We start from the raw sequence: 23,517 nt of genomic DNA, 5'->3' as shown, positions 1-23,517 counted from the left end.
TCAAACTAATAGCTCCAGGGCCAATAACTCTTCATTATCTCACTTGTTACAGTATACAAACCATTTGTGTTCTGCCTGACATTTCAGCATAGAAGTGTTTCTGTCCCCTGTAGTACTGTAAAATTGAGTAACTACTTTTGTTGCTAGCCTGCACACTGCAGTTGCTGATGGCACTAATTCACTGTCTGCATCCTTCTGCTAAGTCAGCATCCCTAGGAATCACCTCACCAGGTAATTGCTGGCAGCGATTGGTCTTTGGAGGGGGCAGCTCAGCTGAGCAGGAAGCAACCAGCTGGGCAATGATTAGGCAGGGGCAATGGTTATTCATTCATCATCACAGATGAGAAACTAACCAGCTGTTAGTACTTGCCTGAAAGATTCTCCTAACACCAAGGAATAAAACAGACATCAAAATGTGCCATGTAGCTAGCTACCTAATTTTAGTTTCTTTCTGTGCTGCCTTCAGCTGTTGAGGTGCTGTGTGAGAGATGCTTAACCAGGTTGTCATAATTTTCCTTTCTCAGAAAAGAGATGCTGTGGACAACTCAGGGCTCCAGCAGCTCTATCTGCCTGGATTGATGCTGCTTGGAGGGAAATAGGGATCACACAGGAGTGTAAAAAGTTATTTGCAATATAGCAAAAGTTGGACTGTGAGGTCTTTCATGCTTGTTGCTAGGGCTACAAACATTGAGCTAGCCTAGTTGCAGGTTCTCCATCTGATTTTGCAGGCAAGGCGCCACTGGACTTGGGGTGAAAGCTCAGTAGCAGTGGCTTGGACAAGCCTGGGATTTCACTGTTCCTATCTTTCTTTCGTAAGATAGGGGTGCAACACATTCATGCTATAGAAAAAACAGAAAATTATTAAATATCTTTGAGGCATTAGCAAATAAATCATCAATTTCACTGTCTGTGAAGGCAGACCCTTACACCAAGATGTCGTATGTTGTATCCTTTGGGGAGAGGATGTGCGAAGGAAATAGATTAATAATAATCTGTAATTTATCCTTTAGCATTGCCTACGCACTCTGTGGCACATGTTGTTTTTTATTTTAAAAAGTATAAGCTTCTAATTTAATTTTTTTTTTTGTTCACAGTTTTTTTTTTTTTTATAGTCATAAACCACAGCTGAATAGCAATGTCAGTTAGCTGCAAGAAAGGAGAAAGCTTTCAAGAAAGGAGACAGCACAGAGGTTTACAGCGAATCTCTTCTCAAAGGCATCAAAACCAACTCACCCTATAAATTCCCCAATTTGAGCTGTGGCATTGGATATAACTGCTCTCTTAGCAAATTGGAAGCAAGGGATCAGCACTGGCTTCTGGGAACAGAAGAAGCCGCTCTTCATTAATTTTTATGATATATTGACAAATGCTTCCCTTTGGGGCGAAATAAAAAATCATTCTTATGAAAGCATTTTCAGAGGTGGCAATCCTAAATAATGCATGAAACATTAGTTATTCTGTGAAAATAACATCTGAGAATAACATCTTTTTTGCTGCCATAGTGACTCCTTAGCCAGTGGAGTCATAGTATGCGGTTCTAGTAACCATTAAATATATATTTTTTCCTTTATTAACTTAATTTTATATTGAGGGATTTTGTATCTTGCAAAGTTTATTTAGAATATATTGAATGTTTGGTTATAAATCCATTTCTTTGTCTAGTAATGAAGAAAGCAAGTAAGTTTTATTTAGGATTTTGACATAGTTTGTGTCATCTTTGACTCCATTGCAACTTAGTCTTTTAAATATATATATTTTTAAATGAGAAATGGATATTGAGCATGTAAATGAAAATCTGACTCCTTATTGTCCTCATTCCATTTGTTCTAAATAGACTTAATTTATTTACTTAAATCAAAATATTGTTATGAAAGACTAGTGGTGATAGATAAGAAATACACTGAAACCTTTTACAATGTATAAGCATTTTGCTAGCAATGCCGTAACTAGTCATTATGTAGCCATACTGGCTTTTTTATTAAAAAAAGGCATTTCTTCATACAAAAAAAGTAAAAATAAAATAATGCTATACATGAAAATAATGAGCCATTTTCTTGAAATGAAATATGCCCTTAGAAATTTTTTTCTCACTGAAGTGAAATAATGGAGAAAAAATAGTAAATTTGATGTTTATTACATCTACAATAGAAATGTTAGATATGTTTATAATGCGCTGTGTTAAGTAAATCACAACATATGGCACCATCTGTACAGCTTTGACTGACTGGGTATATGGAAATAGAAAATTCAAGGACTTCTACTTTCCATGCCAAAATACTGCAGAAAGGTTTTCTTTTCTTGTCAGTTAATTCTGCTCAATAATTATCTTGAAATATTTTTTTTCAAATGTCATTTAAAAGGTGGCCCATCCAAAAAAAGGACGATTAATAATGAATTGTGAACTAGGAAAATCTTATTTTACAATTAAATAAATAGCATTAAAAAAGTGTTAACCTCTAGTGTTACTTTTTTGCTATTTATATTAATGTGCAAAGAGTTTTCAAATTCATCCAATACCTGAGAAATTAATTGAAATCTTGGGGAGATGTGGGCATCTGTCAAAGGCTAGCTGTGGATGAGTTGAGTCTCTCTGGGTTTACTCGGTGAAAAGAAAGACTCCATCTTTAGCTAAATCTCTTCTATGAAGTGATTTAATTCACTTATCTCCCTGTACAGATCATCAAAGGAGCCCTTGAAGAGATTAATTTCCGTGACTTGGACTTCCTTGGACTTGTATGCTCTCCCATTTCCATATTATCAGTTATGATTGGTTTCTTCATTGATATACAGTGTCAGTAGGCTAAATTACACAAGTCTTGGATATAAGCCATGTAGCTGAATCTCGTGTTGTTATAATTTTAAAGCTGAAACTTGGAAAAGTAATTACATTATGCCTGCAAAATAATCTGAGAAGTTTCTACTAAATATCTACATAACCACATGGCAATTCAGGCTTCCTTTGGGAGGAAAAAATGAGGGATGATGTTTTCCTTCACAGAACAGCTAATAATTTTACTTTTTTTCTACTTATAACGTGCACACTCCCAGAGGCTGAGCCCCCAGATAAAGCAAGAAGTATCTCCTAAGGGAACTGGGAGGGGAAGATGGATAAAAAATATGCAAAAAGCTGTAGGAAAGTTTGTGTGATTTTTCTGTCATCCTTTCCTTCCTTTTTACCTCAGTCTGGGAAGGTCCCTCTCCATCATGGATAATGGGTGGCTGACTGAGTGGAATGAGGTATGTGAATCAGGGTCTGCAGGCCAGGCTAGGTGATGTCCTGCTCATGCAGGTTCCTTTTAAAAGAGGTTTCTAGTTGTGTTCTCCAGACGTATTTTCTTTTCATATAGAACTTTGGGAAGTAACATTCATTTTCTCCAAGCTGAGTCTCGTGACTGGTGAATTTAAATGGACTCTTCTTAGTGCTATATTCTGATTTTTGTTATAGCATTTTGTATTTCCACCCACCATCATAGCTGAGCAGCCTTTTTAAAAGTGCTGTAAAAAGTTATTTTCATAATTAATCCTAAAGGCTTGGATAACAGCAGCTCTCAACACTTCAAATTGCTGTTGCTGGGTCTCTTTTATTCTATCCTTTTACCTTTTCTACAGGCCAATTCTGCAGAAGGATACTGACTCTTAGATTAAGCTTTTGTATCGTGCAATAAACATTGATATTTTGAAGTCTTACTCTATCTCTAACTTACCCTCTGGGAAAGAATGGCGAATAATAAATTGTCTGCAAAGACTGAACAGTGGTGCTCACTGATGGCCAGAATTTTAGGTGTTTTGACCCATTGAAGTATTTGTGTAGTGTCCCTATGGGTTCACTGTTTCTTTCAGTTGAAAATTAGCTTCTACTTTATGTGATGTGACTAACAAAATAACAATAATCTTGCAAATATTATTGTTTCTATGAGTTTCAGTAGTTTAAAAAAAACTTGAAAATATTTGTTTCCTCTGTGGTTCCCTCTCCTTGGACATTTTTAATCCTTTGGAGGAACTGTGGTTCTGATACTTTTTGTTCTTATGCACAAAAGAAACAACAGTGGTCTGATGGAAAAATACTGGGTTGAGTTACCAGCAACCCATATTTCCTGTGAGGAAATCACAACAGCAGTGGTCCTACTTAAATATGCTGTTCTGATCCACATCCTCACTTTAGAGTTTACATAACCACACAATTCTAGTTATAATAATATAAGATAAGTTCTAAAGGTGTACTCATATTTTACAAGAAAAGAAAAGTTTTATGAATTTCAAGTAATATAAATAACTTGATTATAGACTCAATAATTCTAAGTATACTTTAAAACAGCGTCCTACAAACTGATGCTATTTTAGCACTAATCTGAAACTACAAGGTTAATCAGTGTGGCTTCTTCTTACTCCTTCCTTCTACAAGCACCCTCTTCTGTTTCCTTTTTTGTTTTTAAGCTTAGAGTCCATTAAACATAAAATGAAGTCTAATTTCCCTGGTTAAAAAGCGTCAGAGAGTATGAAATCTCTCGTATTCTGTATGCTGAGCGCTTTGTTGATCTGGTAATATTTCTCCAGGAGCTGACTATCTGCATAGCTGTGTGTTCTTGAATACCACCTTAAAGTAGGCATAAATTTAAATGGAGCAATATTGTGGCTACTGCATTTCCTTGCTCATTTATCTGCTTTGTTACTCCAAGAGATGAAATATAAGAAAGAATATTAGACATCCAAACTGAGGGATGCATGGAAAATATCTGAAGACTTGAATCCTTCAATTCTATCACTTGTTGATAAAAGCTTGTCAGTGTTGACTTAGAATGCCCATCAGAAAAAAAAAAAAAAAAAAAAAAAAAAAAAAAAAAAAAAAAAAAAAAAACAAGCAGATATTATCATTACTTTGCAGATTTGCCAGGAATACCTTTATATATATTTTTCTAAACAGCTGTCCCAAATGAAGTCAATTAAAGATATGTTAAAAATTACATAAATGCAACATAGACATTTCTACTTGTGCTGCGCTAAAAGTAAAGAGGTAAGTTTTTTCTCTCAAGCCATCTTAAGTGAGAGAATCTTCCACTGATGATAAACCTTGCAGTGATGCTCAAGTAAACATTGCTGCATGCAGAAAACCTCTTGATAGCTGTGTTTGGAAAGTTGTCTGATTAACAAAACACAGTACATCAAAATGTTCTGACAGAATGTGTTGATATCAGCAGAAGTCCTGGTGGAGCACAGGTAGGAACTTAATATGTTTTCTGCCAAATTTGGTTGATGCATTGCTGCAGGAACAACTCAATGTTTCCACTTTGAGACTTATTGAAGAGTTTAATAGAAAAAATGATGGGTTTTTGCAAGTTGCACCATAATGCAGCAACCTTTCAAAACCTTGGAAAATTTCACTTTGTTCTGGTCAGCTCTGCTTACTAGTAATGTGTTATGTCAACTCTATTAGTATGGGTAATCTGGGAGCAAGCTAAAATATTTTCTTCAAGATGTCAGCATTGAGACAGGATTATGGACCACTATGGCCCTGAGAAGGTGCCTGTTTCTCAGATGAATGATTGGTCTGGTGATGTCAGTTCTTCAGTCTTCAGATAAGTGTTCCCAGATTCTATCAGCAGTACTCACCTTTATCTTATTTTTAATAATATCTTAAGTTTTTATGCCACCATTTGGAAAACTTTTTACCAACAGTATTTGAAGCGCAGAAAGCTTGCAAGCCAGTTGGGTTTGCTTTCTTCATTTTTGTCTTCATCAAATGTAAAAAACACTCTATTCTTCGTAAAATTGCTCTTAAAATGTGATATTCAGATCCCAGAAAGCTGTTCTTTTTCTGTTGTATAAAAGCTGGCTTGTCTGCATCTTTGCAGAACCCTGACTTGGTTATCTCATTGAATTTCTCTGCAAGATTAGAAATATTTTTCTCCTTTGGAGTTTTGGGCAATCGTGCATCAGAGGACCTCCATGTGTCCCAGTCCTTGTGTCTTTATGGTCAGGCAGGAGAGCTTCTACTGATCTCTTCCCTTTTGCTCAGCCAAGTTCTCTCTCCACTCAGAGCTCAAGTAAGAACAGTTAATGCGGTCTGGGAAAAAAAATGTGGAGCATCCCTATGGGGAAATATTTGGCACATGCTATGGTACTTCAGAAGTGGGGCAATGTAAGTTCATCTGTCAGGAGGTAATATTCTGGGTTTATTTTTGGTGGCACTTGAGTGAGCTTCAAGGCTGCTTTCAGCTCAAGACCAGGCTGCCAAAGGTGTTGCAAGGTTTAAAGCCATGGTATTTAAGTAGAACACAGACATGTTCTTTATTTGTCATCTTTATTCTGCTTTTAAAGTTTAATGATTTGGGATTATTTTCATCATTTGAGTAACAGTTTACCTCAGGAAGAGTGCTCACTTTTCATGGTCGTGTAAGTGCTAACTGATGACTCTAGTGACTGCTCATGTGCTAAAGTAAAGTTAAATTATGCGTGGATGTCTGTAATGCTGTTTACTACTTGAAAATAAGGATGAGACTTAGCACTTAATAACATTTGTGCTGATCTTAGATGCTATTATTCATCCAGCTCAGGAAAGTTTTTTCTTTAGTAATTTATTTTTCATATCTTTTCTTTAATGTTGGGAGGAGAGATCTGAATATTGCTGCTGAAAATTTCGAGGAGAAAAAACTTTTTTTTTTTTAATGAAACTTTAACAGCCCTTTTCTTCTGAATTTCAACCAGTATTAGTTTGTATTGGGGATTTATCAATAAATGTGCTTTTATCTACTCTTAGTACAATTCCCAAGATTAATTTTACTGTGAAATGTCTTTGTGTCTTAATTAAAACTGACATTAGTCATCCTGCTAAAAGCGTCCAATGCCTAAATATCCTACTCCAGTTAAATTCTTAGGTGTTAAGAAAGATATGCTGCATATATTTTTAAGTTAAGACTTGTGATGTATACATGCCATAATTTAGGTCTGTCCTTCTACTTGTCCTTCTACTTGTCCTCTGAATAAGAACAATTAGAACTGCAGTTTGTGATAAATGCAGGGAAAACAGGTGAGGTCTGAGAAGATTTTCATTGCAATTTATTTAATTGATGTTATACTGTGAAACACTGATACAGTGGCACGCACTGGAGTTGTATGTAAGCTAGAAGACTGGATTGCTGTGAGAAGTAATCTTACAAACCTTAAGTTTGGACTTAAAATTTTTAAGCAAAGCTGGAGTGAAGTAATTTGAAGTCCTATGGTTAATCCATGGAAGGCTGCTGAAAGCATGCTTTCCCACACAGATGTTTTAAATGCATTGTTTTCTTTTAGTAACCATCTCTATTACACATATTTTGTTGGCATTGTGTAAGATACTCATGTTTTCTGTTTCTCTTCTACCCTCTTCCCTTGAATAGTGGAATCGGTCGAAATTGGCCCTGGGCATCTGGTGGCAGCAGCATTTTGGCAGAATTTGGGACTTTGCATCTGGAGTTTGTACACTTGAGCCACCTGTCTGGGAACCCTGTCTTTGCTGAAAAGGTTAGACTGCTCCTTAAAAATTATGTTCTAAAAGATAAATCACATATTGGAGTAATATTTCCAGAGAAAGATTTGGTTGTTTAGATTTGGATTTTTCTATTTGGATTTCTGGGGCAGACGGGCAAGAAGCATCTGCAAGCAAATGTAGAGGATAAATTAATTATCTTGTGACATTTGTGGTAATTAACGTTTAACATTTCTTCTGTTAAGAGACAGCTAAAGAGTGATAAAAATGTGTGTGTGTGAGTATGTTAAAAATTCTAGCCTATGCTTCTTTTCAAAGTGGAATCAAGCTGTAGCTGCAAAAAGCAGGAATTATGTTTATGTAAGCTGCTCTTTAAACCCTTTAGAGACTGAGACTTCACAGCACACCGAGACAAGCTGTTCAAGGTCTGGTACACTTGACAAAGAAGAAACACTGGAATAAGCTTTGCATGGAAGTGTTCATATTATTCATTAAGTCGAGGACTCCTTGCAGTCTGCATTTAGACATTGGCTGTTAGCAAAGCCACATCAAGATGCAGAAGGCAATTTGTGTAACACAGTAGAAATCCTTCTAGGGCTTGGTGTGAACTAATTTATCATTTGTCTTAGGAACTAATTCACTTGATCTCTAAACTTTAAGGATGTAAAAATAAAGCAATTAGAACTTTTATGTTACTACTTCTGATCTATGGTTATCATGATTATGTTTCTCCCAGGTTGCCATCTTTGATTTTTTTTGTGAAAGTTAAATTTCAGTCTAAATTAATTTATATTCTTTGCAATAAATTGTTATACTGGATGCATCAGCTGCAAAGCATCTGAACTGTCATTTCATCCAGGCCACTTATTTGTGGCAAGCTCCTTAATCATGCTAATGGAAAGCTTAGGGCTGGATCAGTTTCTTCTGGGCAGTTAGGATGTAAGAAGCTCAGTTCCAGCAGTGTTCTCCTTTCCAGGCAAAATTGCCTTACAGTTCACTTCTGCATCTAGACTAGGTGATGAGCGTAAGTATTTAATCCTATTTCTGATCTGGGAGTATGGGGAATATAATGCTGAAGTAGCTGAGCTTAGTTAAGGCAACTAGCTTCCATGAATTTCAATACACTGTGGAGGGGTGAAATATTCAGTGTGGTAAGAACTTAACTTTGAAGACTTCTTCTATTGTGTTTCATTACTAACAGTTAGCACAGAAACTCCAGAGGTTTTTGAAGCTTATTTACGTGATGATGTCAGCTTAGAGAATCTTTTTTTTAATAATAATATGATTACATAGAGATATTGAGACACTGTGTATACGCTGAAGTATTTGTACTTCAAGACTTTTGTACTGATGCTGTTTTATTTTGAGGAAAAATGTATCAGTGCTCAGTATTCTGTACCCTTCCAATAGGTAATGAATATTCGAAAAGTTCTAAGTCGCCTGGATAAACCAGAAGGCCTTTACCCCAACTATTTGAATCCCAGCAGTGGCCAATGGGGCCAGCGTAAGTAGATCAGTTCTTCAGAACTATGAGCTGCCAAACTGCTGTCTGCAGCTGTTAATTTCTTTCAGTCACTGATATGTGTTTTATTGATTCTTCATATTGTATCTGAGTTACACAATGCAAAAAAATGCATCTCTAAAAATAATGTTCCTACTTGCTGTATTTTAATGTACTTTTATTTGAGCTTTCAATATGGCTTGTAGAAGCAGGGAGGCATCTGAATATGTAGTTTTGAAAAGGAATTTGTAGACTATAAAATTATTTTATTGAAAATTCTTAAGTGTTCTCTAAAGTAGCTGTTTAAGGAAACATTATCATTTCATCTGAATCAAATTTCACACTTTTAGTCAGGTGTGCTCCACTGGAGATTTAAAAAAAAAAAAAAAACAAATCACCAACTTTTTGTGCTTAATATCAGCTGTGATTTCTATTGAAGTTCAATGGCAACAAATGAGGAATCAAACTAGAAAGAACGGTCATAGCATTAATTCTCCAGGAATCATTACCAGAGACACCAAAATTAGAAGCATTTGAAGTCTTTGAACTACTGTTCTCTTTTGTGATGACTGGGCCTGTATGCATTATGCATTGCCTTCTCCACTCTGTATCCCATGTTCAAAGCCAAAGCAATGTGCAGGAATATAGTCTCAGAGACCCTACTACTTTCTCCATTTTTCCTGCTTACTTTCAGTCAGCAATTATCCCACTTATGTTTCCACTCTTAAAGTCATTTACCTTCCTTCTATTATTGAAAGAAAAGTAGTAAGATGAAATATCTTGATCTGAATACACATAAGTAGATGATGTGGTTCTGTTATCACTGCTGGGGCTGGTTAGACCAAGCTCAGGTAGAAACAGGTAAATAAATGGGGAAATTCTTGGATGCAGTAGTTTGCAGTGCCACAGGCCTGTGGCAGCTCAGTGTGTATAACCAGCTAGCGTGTTTGTACTGGCTCTGAGGTCTGTGCTTGCCTGTTGCCCATGTTGGTTTAACATGGCTTTGTAAAACGATAACACTTTCCATTGGAAGTGTTGTTCTAAAGCCATAAGCACTGAGTTTGATCAGAAGACTACCTTCATGCCTTTGTGAGCCTGTGTTCAGCCAACTTCAAATCCTCACTGGCTTCAGTCAACCACAGAAACTCAGCTTTTTGGCACTGGGCTAACCAACAGCTTCCCTAATTTGCATCCAACTCCCTTATTTAGTGCAATAGTATTGAGTGCCTCAAGGAGCATTATTGATCTGTGGCATTGTGGGTATGGCATTAAGCTTAGTTCTGCAATCATGCAATTATACTTTTGGTGAGCTGAACAAGAGGGAATCTTGCCAGTAGCTGCCACCATTAGTGGCTCTGCCTTATTTGTTTTATAGTAATCAAATACTGATGCTACCTCACAGCCTTTCACATTTCCCTGTTTTTAATGTAACTGTGTCTTATGTACTCCTCTCTTACATTGAATGCCGGTTTCTGTTGCCATACACAGTAACAATTACAGTTTATACCACCTTTGCTTTGCAATAGCTTGTAGTATTGACATAGAAATTAGCTTCCAGCACATGAAAATGATGAACACAAATGTTGATGCAGGTCAGTCCCTACCATGCTGAAACAGCAAAAGCAAATTTGATCTTTACTTGTTGCATCTCTTCCGATTCTCTTTCAATTGCTTCTGTTTACAGACATTGATTTTTTTCCATAGTAGACCATCAGAATAAAAGACTTGAGAGATATTTTATTTGAGACTGCTTTTCAAGTCTGTTTTCAGTTGATTATAACAGGAAAAGAAAGCCTAGCCCCGTAATTGGTACGAGACAGAAACATTTGCTCTCAAACGTCAAGTGGGGCGGGGGGAGTAGTTTCTGAACATTTCTTCTCTAGTAATGCTGTAACTGTGAAGGGCGCTGCTGGATCACTGCCATTGTTCCTGTAAATTCATTTAGACCTTGTTATTTTGACAGTAAATTGACAGTGATTTGCTGCAGCATGTGTCAGTTGGATTTGTCTACTACAATAATGTATATAATAACAGGGCTTATTATTGATGAAACTATGCGTGTGCTATTTAGTTTGCAAATGTCAGAGGTTTCTATGGTAATTTATTTAGGAAACTGTAAAGGTCATTGAAATGCTGCTGCTCAAAGATCAGCCTTCCATCATAGAAAATGTTCTCATTTTTTTAGGGAGCCTCCTTTCCATTTGGATCATGAACGTTTAATTAAATAAATGGTATATTCTTTACAGAAATTTAATATATCTCATTCAGAAGAGGAGGGGGAGAAAAAAAAGCAGCCTATAATCAAGATTTGATGGCACAATGTATTTGTTAGACAAAGGGAGAGGATACACTGGGAAAAGTAAATTATTTTTTGTATAGATGGGCTATGGGAGAAAGAAAAGAATAGTTGTAATAAATTTGGAATAGGAAAAAGTCCTAATACAATTTGGACAGAAAAAAAATTCTTATCTTCTGCAGTTACATGGCTTTCCAGTTCAGTAGGCAGAAGGATGCATTCAATGAAGAGAAGATACTAGGGAGTCCCAAAATAAAAAATTCTGTGCTCTTTTGAATTCTACCAGAGGCATAACTCTGAAGTTAAGACCAATAAGGTATTGGGAAGCTTGAAGTCTGTACTGCTGACTCTCCTGCATCTTGCTCTATGAGCCTGGATTACACTGAACATGTTCTGCTTTTCTCATGCTCAGAATTTTGTGAAATGACTCATTGACTTGCAGTGCAATATGTGGTATCCACATCTCCATCCTGGATGTCTTAGGTGAAATTGTCAAGCTCCTTCCCTACTGTAAAATTGACAGTTATAAATGATTAGTCCCAGTAAAACACTTTGAAAAACTTTCGGAGAAGACATTATACTTGTTAAGTCCCTTTATGTTACAAGGCAGTATCAACTTCAAAAAGAAAACTTAGTGCTCTTGGTTTAACGGAGCTTAAAGAAATACACTCTCTAGCTGTAATATTTTATGCACTTAGGAGATCTATGCTGAAATCATACTGTAGCCCCTTAAAATTTTGCCAGGAATCTTCTAGAGTCTCTTTGAGAGGAAGCTAGTGCAACTTTATGCAACCACCAGTAATTCTTGTGTGGCTGGTGCAGTGATTTCACTTGTGTTTGCAGTGCCAAGTCCTAAATGGGTCCAATTAAATAATTACAGTGCTTGTAGTTCTGCACTGCTTCATGTAGTAAGCACTGGACAGAATAAAGCAACATGAGAGCAATAATCTTCTGCACATGTAACAAAGTCTTTTTTTCCTACAGAACCACTGCTGTGTCCTGACAACCAACTAGATATTGAAAAACATAATAGTATTTTTAAGCATAGAGAGAGATTGAAATTTTCAAATACCATAAAGTAAATAATAAAATAAATCTGCCTCAGTACTAGGGAACTAAAACATTTGTGCTTTTTTGTGATGTGTTTTAAATGACACATCATTTGATAAACAACAAACAAAAGCAAGGGGAAAGTATTTCTCAAATTACACAGCATTTTCTACTTTTTAAAAAATATTTTTAAGATAAAAAAAACAAATTGGGTTAATACATTTTTGTATGAGATAGATTACTAAACATGAAATAAATGTTATTCATATAAATTCTTGTTTCTGTTCCATGAACTCCTGTGAAAAAGTCAGCAGTGAGACATCTTTAAATGCATTACTGCGATTAAAAACTGTAATTGTATTTTATTGTCTGTGCTAAAGATGGACTTGCTGTTGAACTTCTGTATTGCCTTTTAGATCATGTCTCCATTGGAGGGCTTGGGGATAGCTTTTATGAATATTTGCTGAAGGCATGGCTGATGTCAGACAAGACAGATGAAGAAGGCAAGAAAATGTATTATGGCGCTGTTCAGGTAAATGAGAGATTTAAATCTTCCTTGCCATAATAATCTAATCTCTAATAGTCCTAACAATGTGAGAGATTTATGTGTTTGCCACCAGAGTGTGCTTTTTTAAAATGAATTAGTTTTTGGGTTTTTTTTAAGACTTCATCAAATATAAATGGTAGAGGAATGCGTCTACTGAAGGAAGTGGGAGGAGAGTCTTAAAGTATAGCAAATTTTCTTCAACTGAAAAATGGTCATAAAGTATGCAACAGAAATGAATCTAGAACTAGCTCTCAGGTAGAAGTTCAATATTTCCCTGAATTTTCTTTGTATAGACTCTTTTAATGTCTTTTTTTTTTCTTTTCATATATTCAGAAGCTAATTCCTCTTTTGTGTTACAGCCTCATACTTCAGCCACTACAGTATTTTGACTGTAGTCAAAATAGGGATCAGTGTGTTATGTTAGATAATATTAACAGAAAAACAAATTTTGTTATGCAATGCCTTTTTGTTACAAAAGGCACACATTTACCAACCTCTGTGAAACAGGCAATCATTCAAATTGGACACAGTTCTCAAAAATCAGAATTGTTGATACTTTTTTTTTAATGCTTTGTTTTATTTATGATCCTGCTGGTCTGCAATTTGCTTTGTTATTGATGGTATTTCCTTTAATATGCTGTTTTTGGAGAAATAATATTTTTTTGACGCTGGATTGAAACTTGTGAAGCATTACGTTTAAATCCATATTTACAGGCTTCCCTTGCAGTCTGGGCAAATGACCCATTTTCTCTGTTCTTTGCTTTCATATGTATAAAAAAGAGGATAATATTACTTCTTTTTTTCCCATCCTTTCATCTGTTTTGACTGTAAGCTCTCTAGGTCTGGGACTTTTATCTCTTATTAACTGTATGTACGTACAGTGCCTCAGCAGACAAGACTTCAAGATGCCAAGTAATATCTGCTTATTCTTTCATACATCTGGAAATGCAGTCCTTAGAGAAGAGACATAAGTCTCTTTTTACTTCCCACACAGCAGAAAGTGGTGGCATTAAAAAATACAGCCCTGACTCACTGGAAGTACTTTTTTCATTAGAGAGAAAAGTCATATGGTGATGATTTGAGGGAGGATGTGATCCCTGCTGGTAGTACATTTGACAACTGAGCATCCTCTGCTAAGAAAATCCTGCCTTTAATTTTGTAAGTGCAGATTTGGATGCGGTCTGCCTCATTTCCACTGATAACTGAGCAAAAGGTGGACTTTAAATTGGATTTCAGTATATTTGAAGTTATAGTATAAGAACAGTGATATTGTAATAGCTCAGCCATTAGGTTAGCAGCCAAAAAGCAAGAACAAAGTATCTGGTAATACAATATCAATTCCTCTTATTGTGAAAGGCATTTTGAACCACCTCAAAGTCTTCTTTCACTGGTTTAACAACGTCATTTCTTTCTTTTAAATGCATTCTTACACAGAGTAAGTGCTAGTGTACAGACATGTGCAATAAAAAAAGTCCTCTTTTGCTCTTTTTTTGAGTTGCTCTTCTGGAAGATGCTGCAGGCCAAATATTGCTAATGCAGTGATATTGTGCATCCTGTTCCCTGTCCCCTAGGGAATGCAGAGGAATGTTGCTGCCCACTACCAATAGGGAGCAAAGGGCAGACAAGCACTTCCATGGGTGATACTCCTAAAGCTGTTATCTGCCTTCCCCTGCTTCCAGCCCTGATTTTGGATGTGTGGTAAAGACTCAGGGGTCTGGATCACTCCTGAGCAGGGCATGCAAGTGAGGCAGAGGCCTGTATGCTCTTTCCTGGATGATGGAGGAAAGGGCCAGGAGTTTGTCCTGCACAGCTCTTGCAGCCTGCTAGGCTGGCTAGGTGTGTCTGTGTGGGTATCTGAGCTATGTTTGTATTCTCGACTTTCTGTAGTGCAGTACATCTATATCAAAGCTGAAAGAGTACATGCAGCATGTGGAGGGAATAGCTTGATGTTGCAATGTAGCCTGTCCAGATAACAGCATCAGGGCAGTATCATAGAAATTGCAGATTATTTGGGCACCACTGACATGCAAGGTTCTTTACCAGAGTGACTAGGCTATTTTGAAATCCATCCTGAAATTGGCTTTATTGCTATTGATCCTTTACTTACCTAAATTAGCTTTAATTTAAGTGTCTGCACAAACTGCAGTCTTTCATGACTAAGCTTCTGCATTTTGGGTATTCTGAGTCTGCGTCATATTTTCTCAGATTAATTTCCCTCAGTGCTTCCAGCTTCTTTTTAAGACTACACCAAAGGGAATGGCACATTTGTTCCCAGCCATTTGTTCCTGCATATTCCCACCAAGTTCTAAAAGTGTGACATTAGGGCTTGATGCCTAATTCAATATCTCCTGCTCTCCAGAAACCACAAATGAAAATATACAATGAGATACTGTATGGGAACTGCTGAGTCACGGCCTGAACCTCTGATTGATCACCTGAGGTGAGCCATGAGTCAGCCAGAGGAGCACAGGTGAAGGCAATTCACCTGTGCTGCCGGAAGGGGTGGAGCCAGGCTGCACCCCTCCTGGACCTATTTAAGAGCTGGCTACCAGAGGGGAAGGTTCTCTTCTGAGATCCCTTCTTCTGGTGCTTTCTGTAGGTAAGCCTTCCATTTATTCTCCTTATTGTCCTGGTCTATTTTGCCTAACTCTCTTGTGATTATAACATCTTAATATCCATTGATTATACAGATACCAAACTATGTTTAAAAACTTTTTATTTGCCATGAGTGAGGCTGATGCTAATTTGAGAAAAGTTTATTTCTCATGGAAAAGGGACAGAGATATTGTTTTGAATACCAGATCACAATCTGAATGCATTTACAAGGCCATCAGAGAGATTCATAAACTCTAGAATTTGCATAGAGACAGGTGTATGTATTTTTACAGTAAGTTATTTTTTTCTTTTGAAAAGTAATACATTATTTTATATAATGTCCTTCACGTAATTTAGGAAGGAAGAGATCTTAAGCTAGTTTGAACAGAAAGCATGCAACATCTAGTTATAGAACGTAATCTACTTTGAGGATTTTATTGACCGTAGAACAAACTTTCAGTCTTTGCAAGCACCCAGGAAACATTGCTTTCTTTTCAGCTAGCACAGTTGATCTCTGAAGGACAACTGATTAGGTTTGGTAAAATAATATGATAATTTAGAGCAAAAATGAACCTTCTGGATTCACATCTAGCAACAGCAAGTCATAAGCAACTGCATCAAATCGTCCTCTCTTGAATGCCAGCCCTCATTTTAAAAGTTGAATAGTAATTTTCCCATTACTTTTATTCATATGTTGTTTCACACTCTTCTGGTATCTGTTCCTAATTTTCATATTATATTTTTTCCCGATCGTTGCCTCCAGCTTTCTATACCCTAAGCATTTCTTCTCTTTCTGACACTGCCTTCATCTCCTTCTTAAGTGTATTTTTGAATAAGCACCATATCTGAGGGCTCTAAAGGGAGAGGTGCCTCATCTCAGCAGAACTTTATAGAAGAAGGGGGAAGCCCTCACCAGCATCTCCCAAGCTAGTTCAGTTCAGCCAGCAGTGGCCCCATGGTATCAGAAAGGAAAGCAGCTGTGTTCTGCAGAAAAGGTGGTGTACTTTTAGGCATTCAGATTTACTAATTTCTTTCACTGGATAACAACTGCTTAGAAGTAATACTGTGACATGGGAAGTAGTTACCTTCTGACAATGTGGAAATAGAAAATGATAAAATAGCTAAAAGTCTAGGTGCTGTGAAACTTGGTCACAGCCAATTTCTGCTGGATGTCAACAGCACACTCCCGAAATTTAGCCTTCTGCAAGACTGGATTAAGCTGTTAAGGAATGTCATAAACTTTTTTGGGTATTGAAGGGAAAAAAAAGCCAATGTTTGCCTCAGAATTTTGAGTATTCAGACAAACTATAGAGGATCTCTTTGGTTTGGGTCTTTGTTTGTTTGTTTTTTTGTCTCGGTAGCAGTTGAGAGTAACCTTGATATACACTCAGGGAAGCTATGTGAGTAATTTTTATTTATTTACTTATTTTGGGAGTAGTGGTGATGTATTTAATTGTCAACATTACGCAATGAACATTTCTCAGAACTGTCCAAGAGTTCAGATAAATAAAACAAAGCCACTCAGACTCCTTTCTCATTGAAGTGAGGGACCAAGCAATGTGTTGTTAGCAAAATGAAACATGATAGTAGCAGATACGACCTTTTTATCTCCAGGGTTTCAAGAAGGTATATTTAACTGTGGTGACAGACTGGTGGCTGCTCTGGGTTGATTGCAGTTTCCACTCAGTCACTTAAAGTGATTTGCTTTGCTATTACAGTAATCCTAAAAACTACATAACTGATATGGACAATGATAGAACTGCAACAACTCAGAATAATTTTTCATGCTGAGCAAAGCCAAAAGTACATTAATGAATTGGACATTAACTATTTTAGCACTTCTTGGCACTCAAGAAAGTAGAAAATGGGATAAATCTGCATCAGCAGACAGCATGGCTCAATTGGAGCTAATCTGCTCAGTGAAGCAGTAGGGCTGTGGACTCATTTTAGGGAGGGTCTCATTTTGTCTATGACTTAAGTGTATGAGAATGAATAAATGTGTGGCTTATTTACACAGTTTGTCAGATGCTCTGTTAAAAATATTTATCATATCGCTGCACTAGTGTTCTATGTGTAGTGATACTAAAGCTGCATTATGCAGAAACACGAGATTCGTTATGCTTACGGGGCAAGGACATCCAGAGGACTTGATGCTCCTTTTTCTTTCCTAAGCTAGATTTCCTCTATTGTCAGAAGCATGGGAGGAATTTTGAGACTGTAACAGAAAGCAAAGCTTCTAAAGCCTTAAAAAAGGCTTCTGCAGATTTTTATGTTAATGATTTACTTCGAACTATGCAATCTCTGTGTTTGGACTGTAAAAAGTACTTTGTTGTTTGTTTGCTTGTTTATGGACTATCATGAGAAGCAGCAAGCTGTACAGTTGTTGAGCTCTTGAAGGAGGATTTTAACCAGAAAAGTCTTGCAAGAGAAATTGTCCCCATTTTGCCTGGGGCTTTGCTCTTGTCATCAGAAAGTCCTGTCATGTCTGAGCAGCTGTATCCTTAGTACTTGCACTGTTTTTCTTTCCTTTCCAAAGGCTAATACAGCAAAAAACTTGCCAGGAGGGACAGATATTTATTGTAGAACATTCAGAAAATAGATAATATAAATTTTTGAGAGAAACTTGGAGTCTTGCTTTGATTCATGCTATTCTGTTAATACTGTTTGAAGAATGTGAATAACTCTTGCCTTCTGGTAGCAGAGAGCATTAAGTACCTTTAGTGCAAGAGCATTGGTGCTCTTGGAGACACTAATAGGCCTTTACAGACAAAAATATATAAGTAGATGTTCAGGCAAAAGTAAATTATCAGCCTTCCTCTAGAACTTAATCATCTTTTAGAGATCAGATAGATAGGTATCACAGTAGTTAAATGCTTGCCAACTTTTCCATTTTGAAAATGTAGGTATCTCCATTACTTCATTCATATTTCATTTCATATGTGAGCTTGTCTTTGTAGCATGTCAAGTCCAAAAGCAGTAAGTGCTTCACAGTGTTTCTTATGTCAAAATGTTTCTTGCATATAGACTTTAAACAAATGAAAATTCTTCTGTATTCAGATTTCAGTTTTTGTCTTTGAAAAGCAGAGTTCAGTAAGCAGTTGGAATATCAAGTGGAAACCGTACCATTTTTCTTTGCCTGAATCATTTGAATAACGGTAGCAAAGGCTCAAACCTCCTATTTTATGCTAGCTTCTCTGTCAGTATGCTTTCACATGACTCGTGTCTTGTAATACTTAAGTTGAATACAAAATTTAAGTTTAGAAAAAAACTTGTGCGATGTGTTTTCTACCATCTTCAAAATGGCAGTAATAATGGAAAAATGGAAATTTCAATCTTTTCTCGTTGGAGTGAGACTAAACTCATTGGAATTTTGGACAAATGATACATTGTATGAACTGTGAAGACTGGTGAAGAAAAGTACCTATTGCATTAGATCAACTCAATATAAAGAAGATGCTGAAAGAAACTCAGACTGTAAAACGGACATGTGACATACAAATTCAAACTATGTGAAATCACAGTAATCCTGACCTGCCTGTTTTATGCTGGTTCAAAGCAATAAATTGTACTCATACAGGCCATAAATACTAAAATGAAAAGCAAAAAAAAAAAAAAAAATTGCCACTTTTGAATTCCTAGAAATACCATGCTGTAGAACTCTCTCTCATGCTCATCGTTGCTTCAAATTGTCAAAATACTGTTTAAGAAGATCCCTAGGGGAAGAAAAATGTATTAAAAGTGTGGACTGAGATAATTTATTGTGCTTTATTATAAAGAAGCATACAGAGTTGTAATTATCCCCAAGGCAAACATTGTAAGCCTAGGAAGTTGAGGACAAAGATGATTTTTTTTGAAGTTTCAAATTTATTACTGAAGGGAAATGGATAACTCTGGTTTGCAAGAAAATTTTATCTCCAGCTACAGTGACATCTTGAGGTAGGAAAGGAAATGCCTGGGTTTTGTTCTTTAAATAGATGTAGCTGCTGAAGCTCATTGATCATAATAAACCAGTTTTTGTAAAAGGAGAGTTAAAATGTATACATGCTTGAAGAAGCAGAGTGTAAGTTTTCACTGTATTTTGTGGTTTATCATTTGTCATCTCTTTTCCTTATGCAGAGTTAACTTTTTTGTATTGTGTATGTTGAATTTAGCGACTTTCATAGGTACAGGACATTTTTATTGAGAAGCCTGCATCTGTGCCTACACTTTTCTTCCTTGGTGACACGATCCACCATGAGAATACCCTCTACTAACAATAAACTTGTTGATATTTTTTCCTTTCTTAATTCACTTGAACACTGAGATTACTTAAATTATATATCATCCATTTTGCTCTATAAGCAATCCGGTTCTATGTCCTAAACAACTCAAAGGGTAAATGAAGGACTTCTCTCAATCACAAGAAGGAAGAGGTGGGGAAAAGGCAGTGTGTAAACTGTGTTTTGTCCCTTGCAATCCCTGGACATTAGAAAAGCTGACAGACTAGCATTAGAGAATCCTATTTTCCTGAATCACAAATAGTGCTGGAGACCCCAGGGAGGGCACCAACATACTGAAGAACTGCGTGGGTGAAATGGAAATGGGTAACTAAGAAACAGGGCAGAGGCATAATTTTATAATGTAAACTGACGAGAAAGATGCCAAGAGTAGTACAAGGTACACTTGAGTCACAATACAAAATGTAGAAGGGACTATTAGTGTTTCTAAGTGAATTTTCTAGCACTTTTACAGTTATTGTATCAGAGAGATAATTTCCCACAAGATGGGGAAAAAAAAAAGATAATTTTGGATGCCCCATCCTTAGAGGTGTTCAAGGCCAGATTGGATGGGGCCCTGGGCAGCCTGGTCTAGTATTAAATGGGGAGGTTGGTGATCCTGCATGTGGAAAGGGGGTTGGAGATTCATGATCTTTGAGGTCGCTTCCAACCCTGGCCATTCTGTAATTCTGTAGTTTAGCTAAAAGCTTAATTGTAGTGAGGACTGTAAGCAGAGCATTGCATAAAAGCATACGAACACAAAAAAATTGCCAGGAACTGAATCAGTCATAAGAGTTAGTCTGGCTAAAAGAGCTTACTCCAAACCACATACCATACAGCCCTTACATGAAGTGAATTTATTTCTTTTAATAGCTGGCAGGCATTTATTTTTCTTTAGTCTCCCTTCCTTCCTTTCCTTTTTTGTCAAGTATAGTCTGGAGTCAGATTATCTATATCTTTTTTTTTTTCCAGTCAGTGGCAGGTAACATCCTTTCTTGATCCCTTTGAGAACAAGCATTTGCAGCCACTTTTTCTGTGCTGGCTCCTAACAATTAGCCATCAATAATGTATTATCAGCTAATCAAAGATCACATTCTTGTAGCTTTTTGGATTTTTTGCAGATGTTGTCTATTGGTTTATGTTGAGCATATTCATTGCAGTAAAATTAAATAATAGTCTCTACAGTGAAAATATGACAAAACTTTATTCACAAGTGGTGAAACTCAAAAGGGGTTATTTGTAGACAGGCTCTTAGTTATACTAGAGCTGTGCTTAAAATAAATGTTTGCCTTTTTGAAATGTGTAGATAATTATGTCAAAACAAAAGTAAATTGATTCTGAGTATGAAATTGAAAATTCTGCCAAATAGAAATTTTCACTTGGGTGGATCCTTATCAAATTGGTACCTAATCTTTTTTTATAATGATTTGTTTTCGCAACTTCAGCTCCTTGCCAGAACTTCACCCACAGCACTGCAGATAGCAATCAGCATTTAGCTATGAGCTCATAAGCCCAAGCTTTTCATCCTACACCTCAAGTTCAGACACTTGTTATATTCCCATTTAAACTGATAGTCTTTCTTCCTCATCCTACTACTTTCTTAACTTTGTCTTCAGATTTTTTTATCCTTAAGCGTTTGTCCGTTCATTCCAACCAGTGTTTTAACCTTGTTCTCTGGACCTCAAGTTTATTTAAAAAAACAAAAATCTTTGTTCAGTCTGTCCTGATGGCACTTAAAAGCTGTGTGAAATTCGCTCTGGAAAAAAATAAAAATAAAAATTATGTTCTGTTTAAAAAGTGCTCACAGATTTAACCTGTAAAAGTATTAAAATGTTTGAACTGAACTGTTTAAAAATTCCAGTGGATGGATATTGAACGGCTGTGGTACACTGGATATAGATTCTGAACTGGTAATTGAAATATTATTGATTTTTGTTTATTATTTACCTTGAAAACACTGTAATATGCTAATGCATTATAAAAACACTACATTATTCCAGAAGTAGTTCTTTATCAATATTTCAAACTAAATTCTGAAATCCAACCATACTTAAGCTGGATTTGTGAGGGAAAGGGAGGCATTACCATACATCTTAAACACTGTCGTCTGTACAGTTTATAATTTTGGAGAATACATTAATTGATAGTTATGTTGGGGATTTTATTTTATATGTTGTACTCATGCGGGCTATAGATCTATTAATATACAAATCATTTACATCTTTGAGGCCTTTTAGTTATGCTGATCTTTCATAATACTAAATATTTTTTACTATCAAGTTCTTTGAGCACCTCAAGTACCGTGCTCAGTTTTGGGCCCCTCACTACAAGAAAGACATCAAGGCCCTGAAGTGTGTCCAGAGAAAGGCAACGAAAATGGTGAGGGGCTTGGAGCACATATCTTTTGAGGAGCAGCTGAGGGAGCCACTCTAGAGTTCAGACTCTGCAATTAAACTGAAAATAACAAGGCAATTGGAGAGACCATAATATATAAAACAACTGCATAATGAAAATAACTTTAAATAAAATGCTTACATTGTGAAGATAACTATAAATAAATATAAGTACTAGTTCTTAATAGGGCTCATTAATAAAATCAGGATAATGTATAATGTTCCTTCCAAAGGATGAACAATATGAAAATTACTTATATTTGCAACATTTTAATATCAATTAGCATCAGGTTATTTTTTAATGCTTCTGAAATTGATTTTAAAATTTCTCCAATAGATGTTATCTTCTTCAGTTGACATTTTATCCAGAGACCAAAAAAAAAAAAAAGGAAAAGAAAGGAGGGGAACAAAAAACAATACTGAAGGCTTACTGGTATATCAAAATCCATTTTCATACTAGAATAATAAAGTCTGGTGTGGTTCTAGTACTTCTGAATGCGTATGACCACTGTCATTTCTGTCAGGTACAATAATGCTTCAGTTCGTCTTTCATTAGAAAAAAAAAAGGCAGTATAGGTAAATTTATTTATCAATCAAACTTTAATTTCTTTGTTTTTGTAATAAATTCTTAATCGATTGTTAAGTGACCAACAGTGCTATCAGGCATTAACAGAATTGTTGATTTGATGAGATGGAGAGATACCCTGCTGTCAGGTCTAATGAAGCGTCACTAAATTAAGACTTTTCCATTTCTGAACTTGATTTTAGATTACTTATCCTTGAGAATGCCTCAGTCGTCTGAAAGCTATTTGCCACAAAACTGTTGTGTGCTCTAGCAGTAAGGTATCCTATTGGAGTACACAAACTCTTACAAAAATGTGAACAGCACGCTGAAAGGAACTGTAGGAAGTTTTCCACCAATTTCTATCTTCTCATAAATTTCACCTGTTCACGCACCTGCTCCCTTTGCCTGTTTACGCAGCAGTACATTTTGGAGCAGATTCTATGAACTCTGTTCTATCAGTTCTTTAATTATACATTAAAGTACTTCATACCCAATGAGATAACTGAAAGAAAACACATTTCAAAGAACATTATTTTAAAAAGCTGTACCTAGGTATTCCACTACTAGTTTTCAACCTGACAGAAAAGCTGTTTGATGATGCATTTGGAATACATGACCACTTAGTTTCACATCACCTTAACCCCTGTAATTCTTTCATCTTCCACATTGGAGTAGGTTGTTTGAATGCGTAAGGAATACATTTCTCATCCCTTTCCCCTTTGTGTTTAATTCCTCTTTCTATAGGTTGATTTACACAGGATTTGTTTAAAATACAGAAAACTTCATTATTTACTGATGCTTTAAAATTTAGGTATGTTTTCACTTGGCATCCAATGCTAAAAGTATACAATC

The 23,517-nt window shown here is 36.2% G+C and overlaps 1 protein-coding gene across 2 annotated transcripts in view; it reads left to right on the top strand.

The window, feature by feature from the left end:
• The window catches only part of MAN1A1 (mannosidase alpha class 1A member 1), a 132,811-nt gene that overhangs the window by 97,000 nt on the left and 12,294 nt on the right, over window positions 1-23,517 (top strand). For both annotated transcript variants that reach the window (XM_042876209.1, XM_042876218.1), the window contains exons 6-8: window positions 7,374-7,497; window positions 8,873-8,966; window positions 12,726-12,841. In XM_042876209.1, coding sequence (XP_042732143.1) covers window positions 7,374-7,497; window positions 8,873-8,966; window positions 12,726-12,841 — 334 coding nt within the window. The remainder of the gene's footprint in view (window positions 1-7,373; window positions 7,498-8,872; window positions 8,967-12,725; window positions 12,842-23,517) is intronic.

This window comes from Lagopus leucura, unplaced genomic scaffold (assembly GCF_019238085.1).
Source record: "Lagopus leucura isolate 7727_CA_CO unplaced genomic scaffold, USGS_WTPT01 Super-Scaffold_73, whole genome shotgun sequence".
In the NCBI taxonomy this organism is placed as follows: Eukaryota; Metazoa; Chordata; class Aves; order Galliformes; family Phasianidae; genus Lagopus; species Lagopus leucura.
Note: the sequence above shows the minus strand (reverse complement) of the source record. Positions and strands in the feature narration are given on the sequence as shown.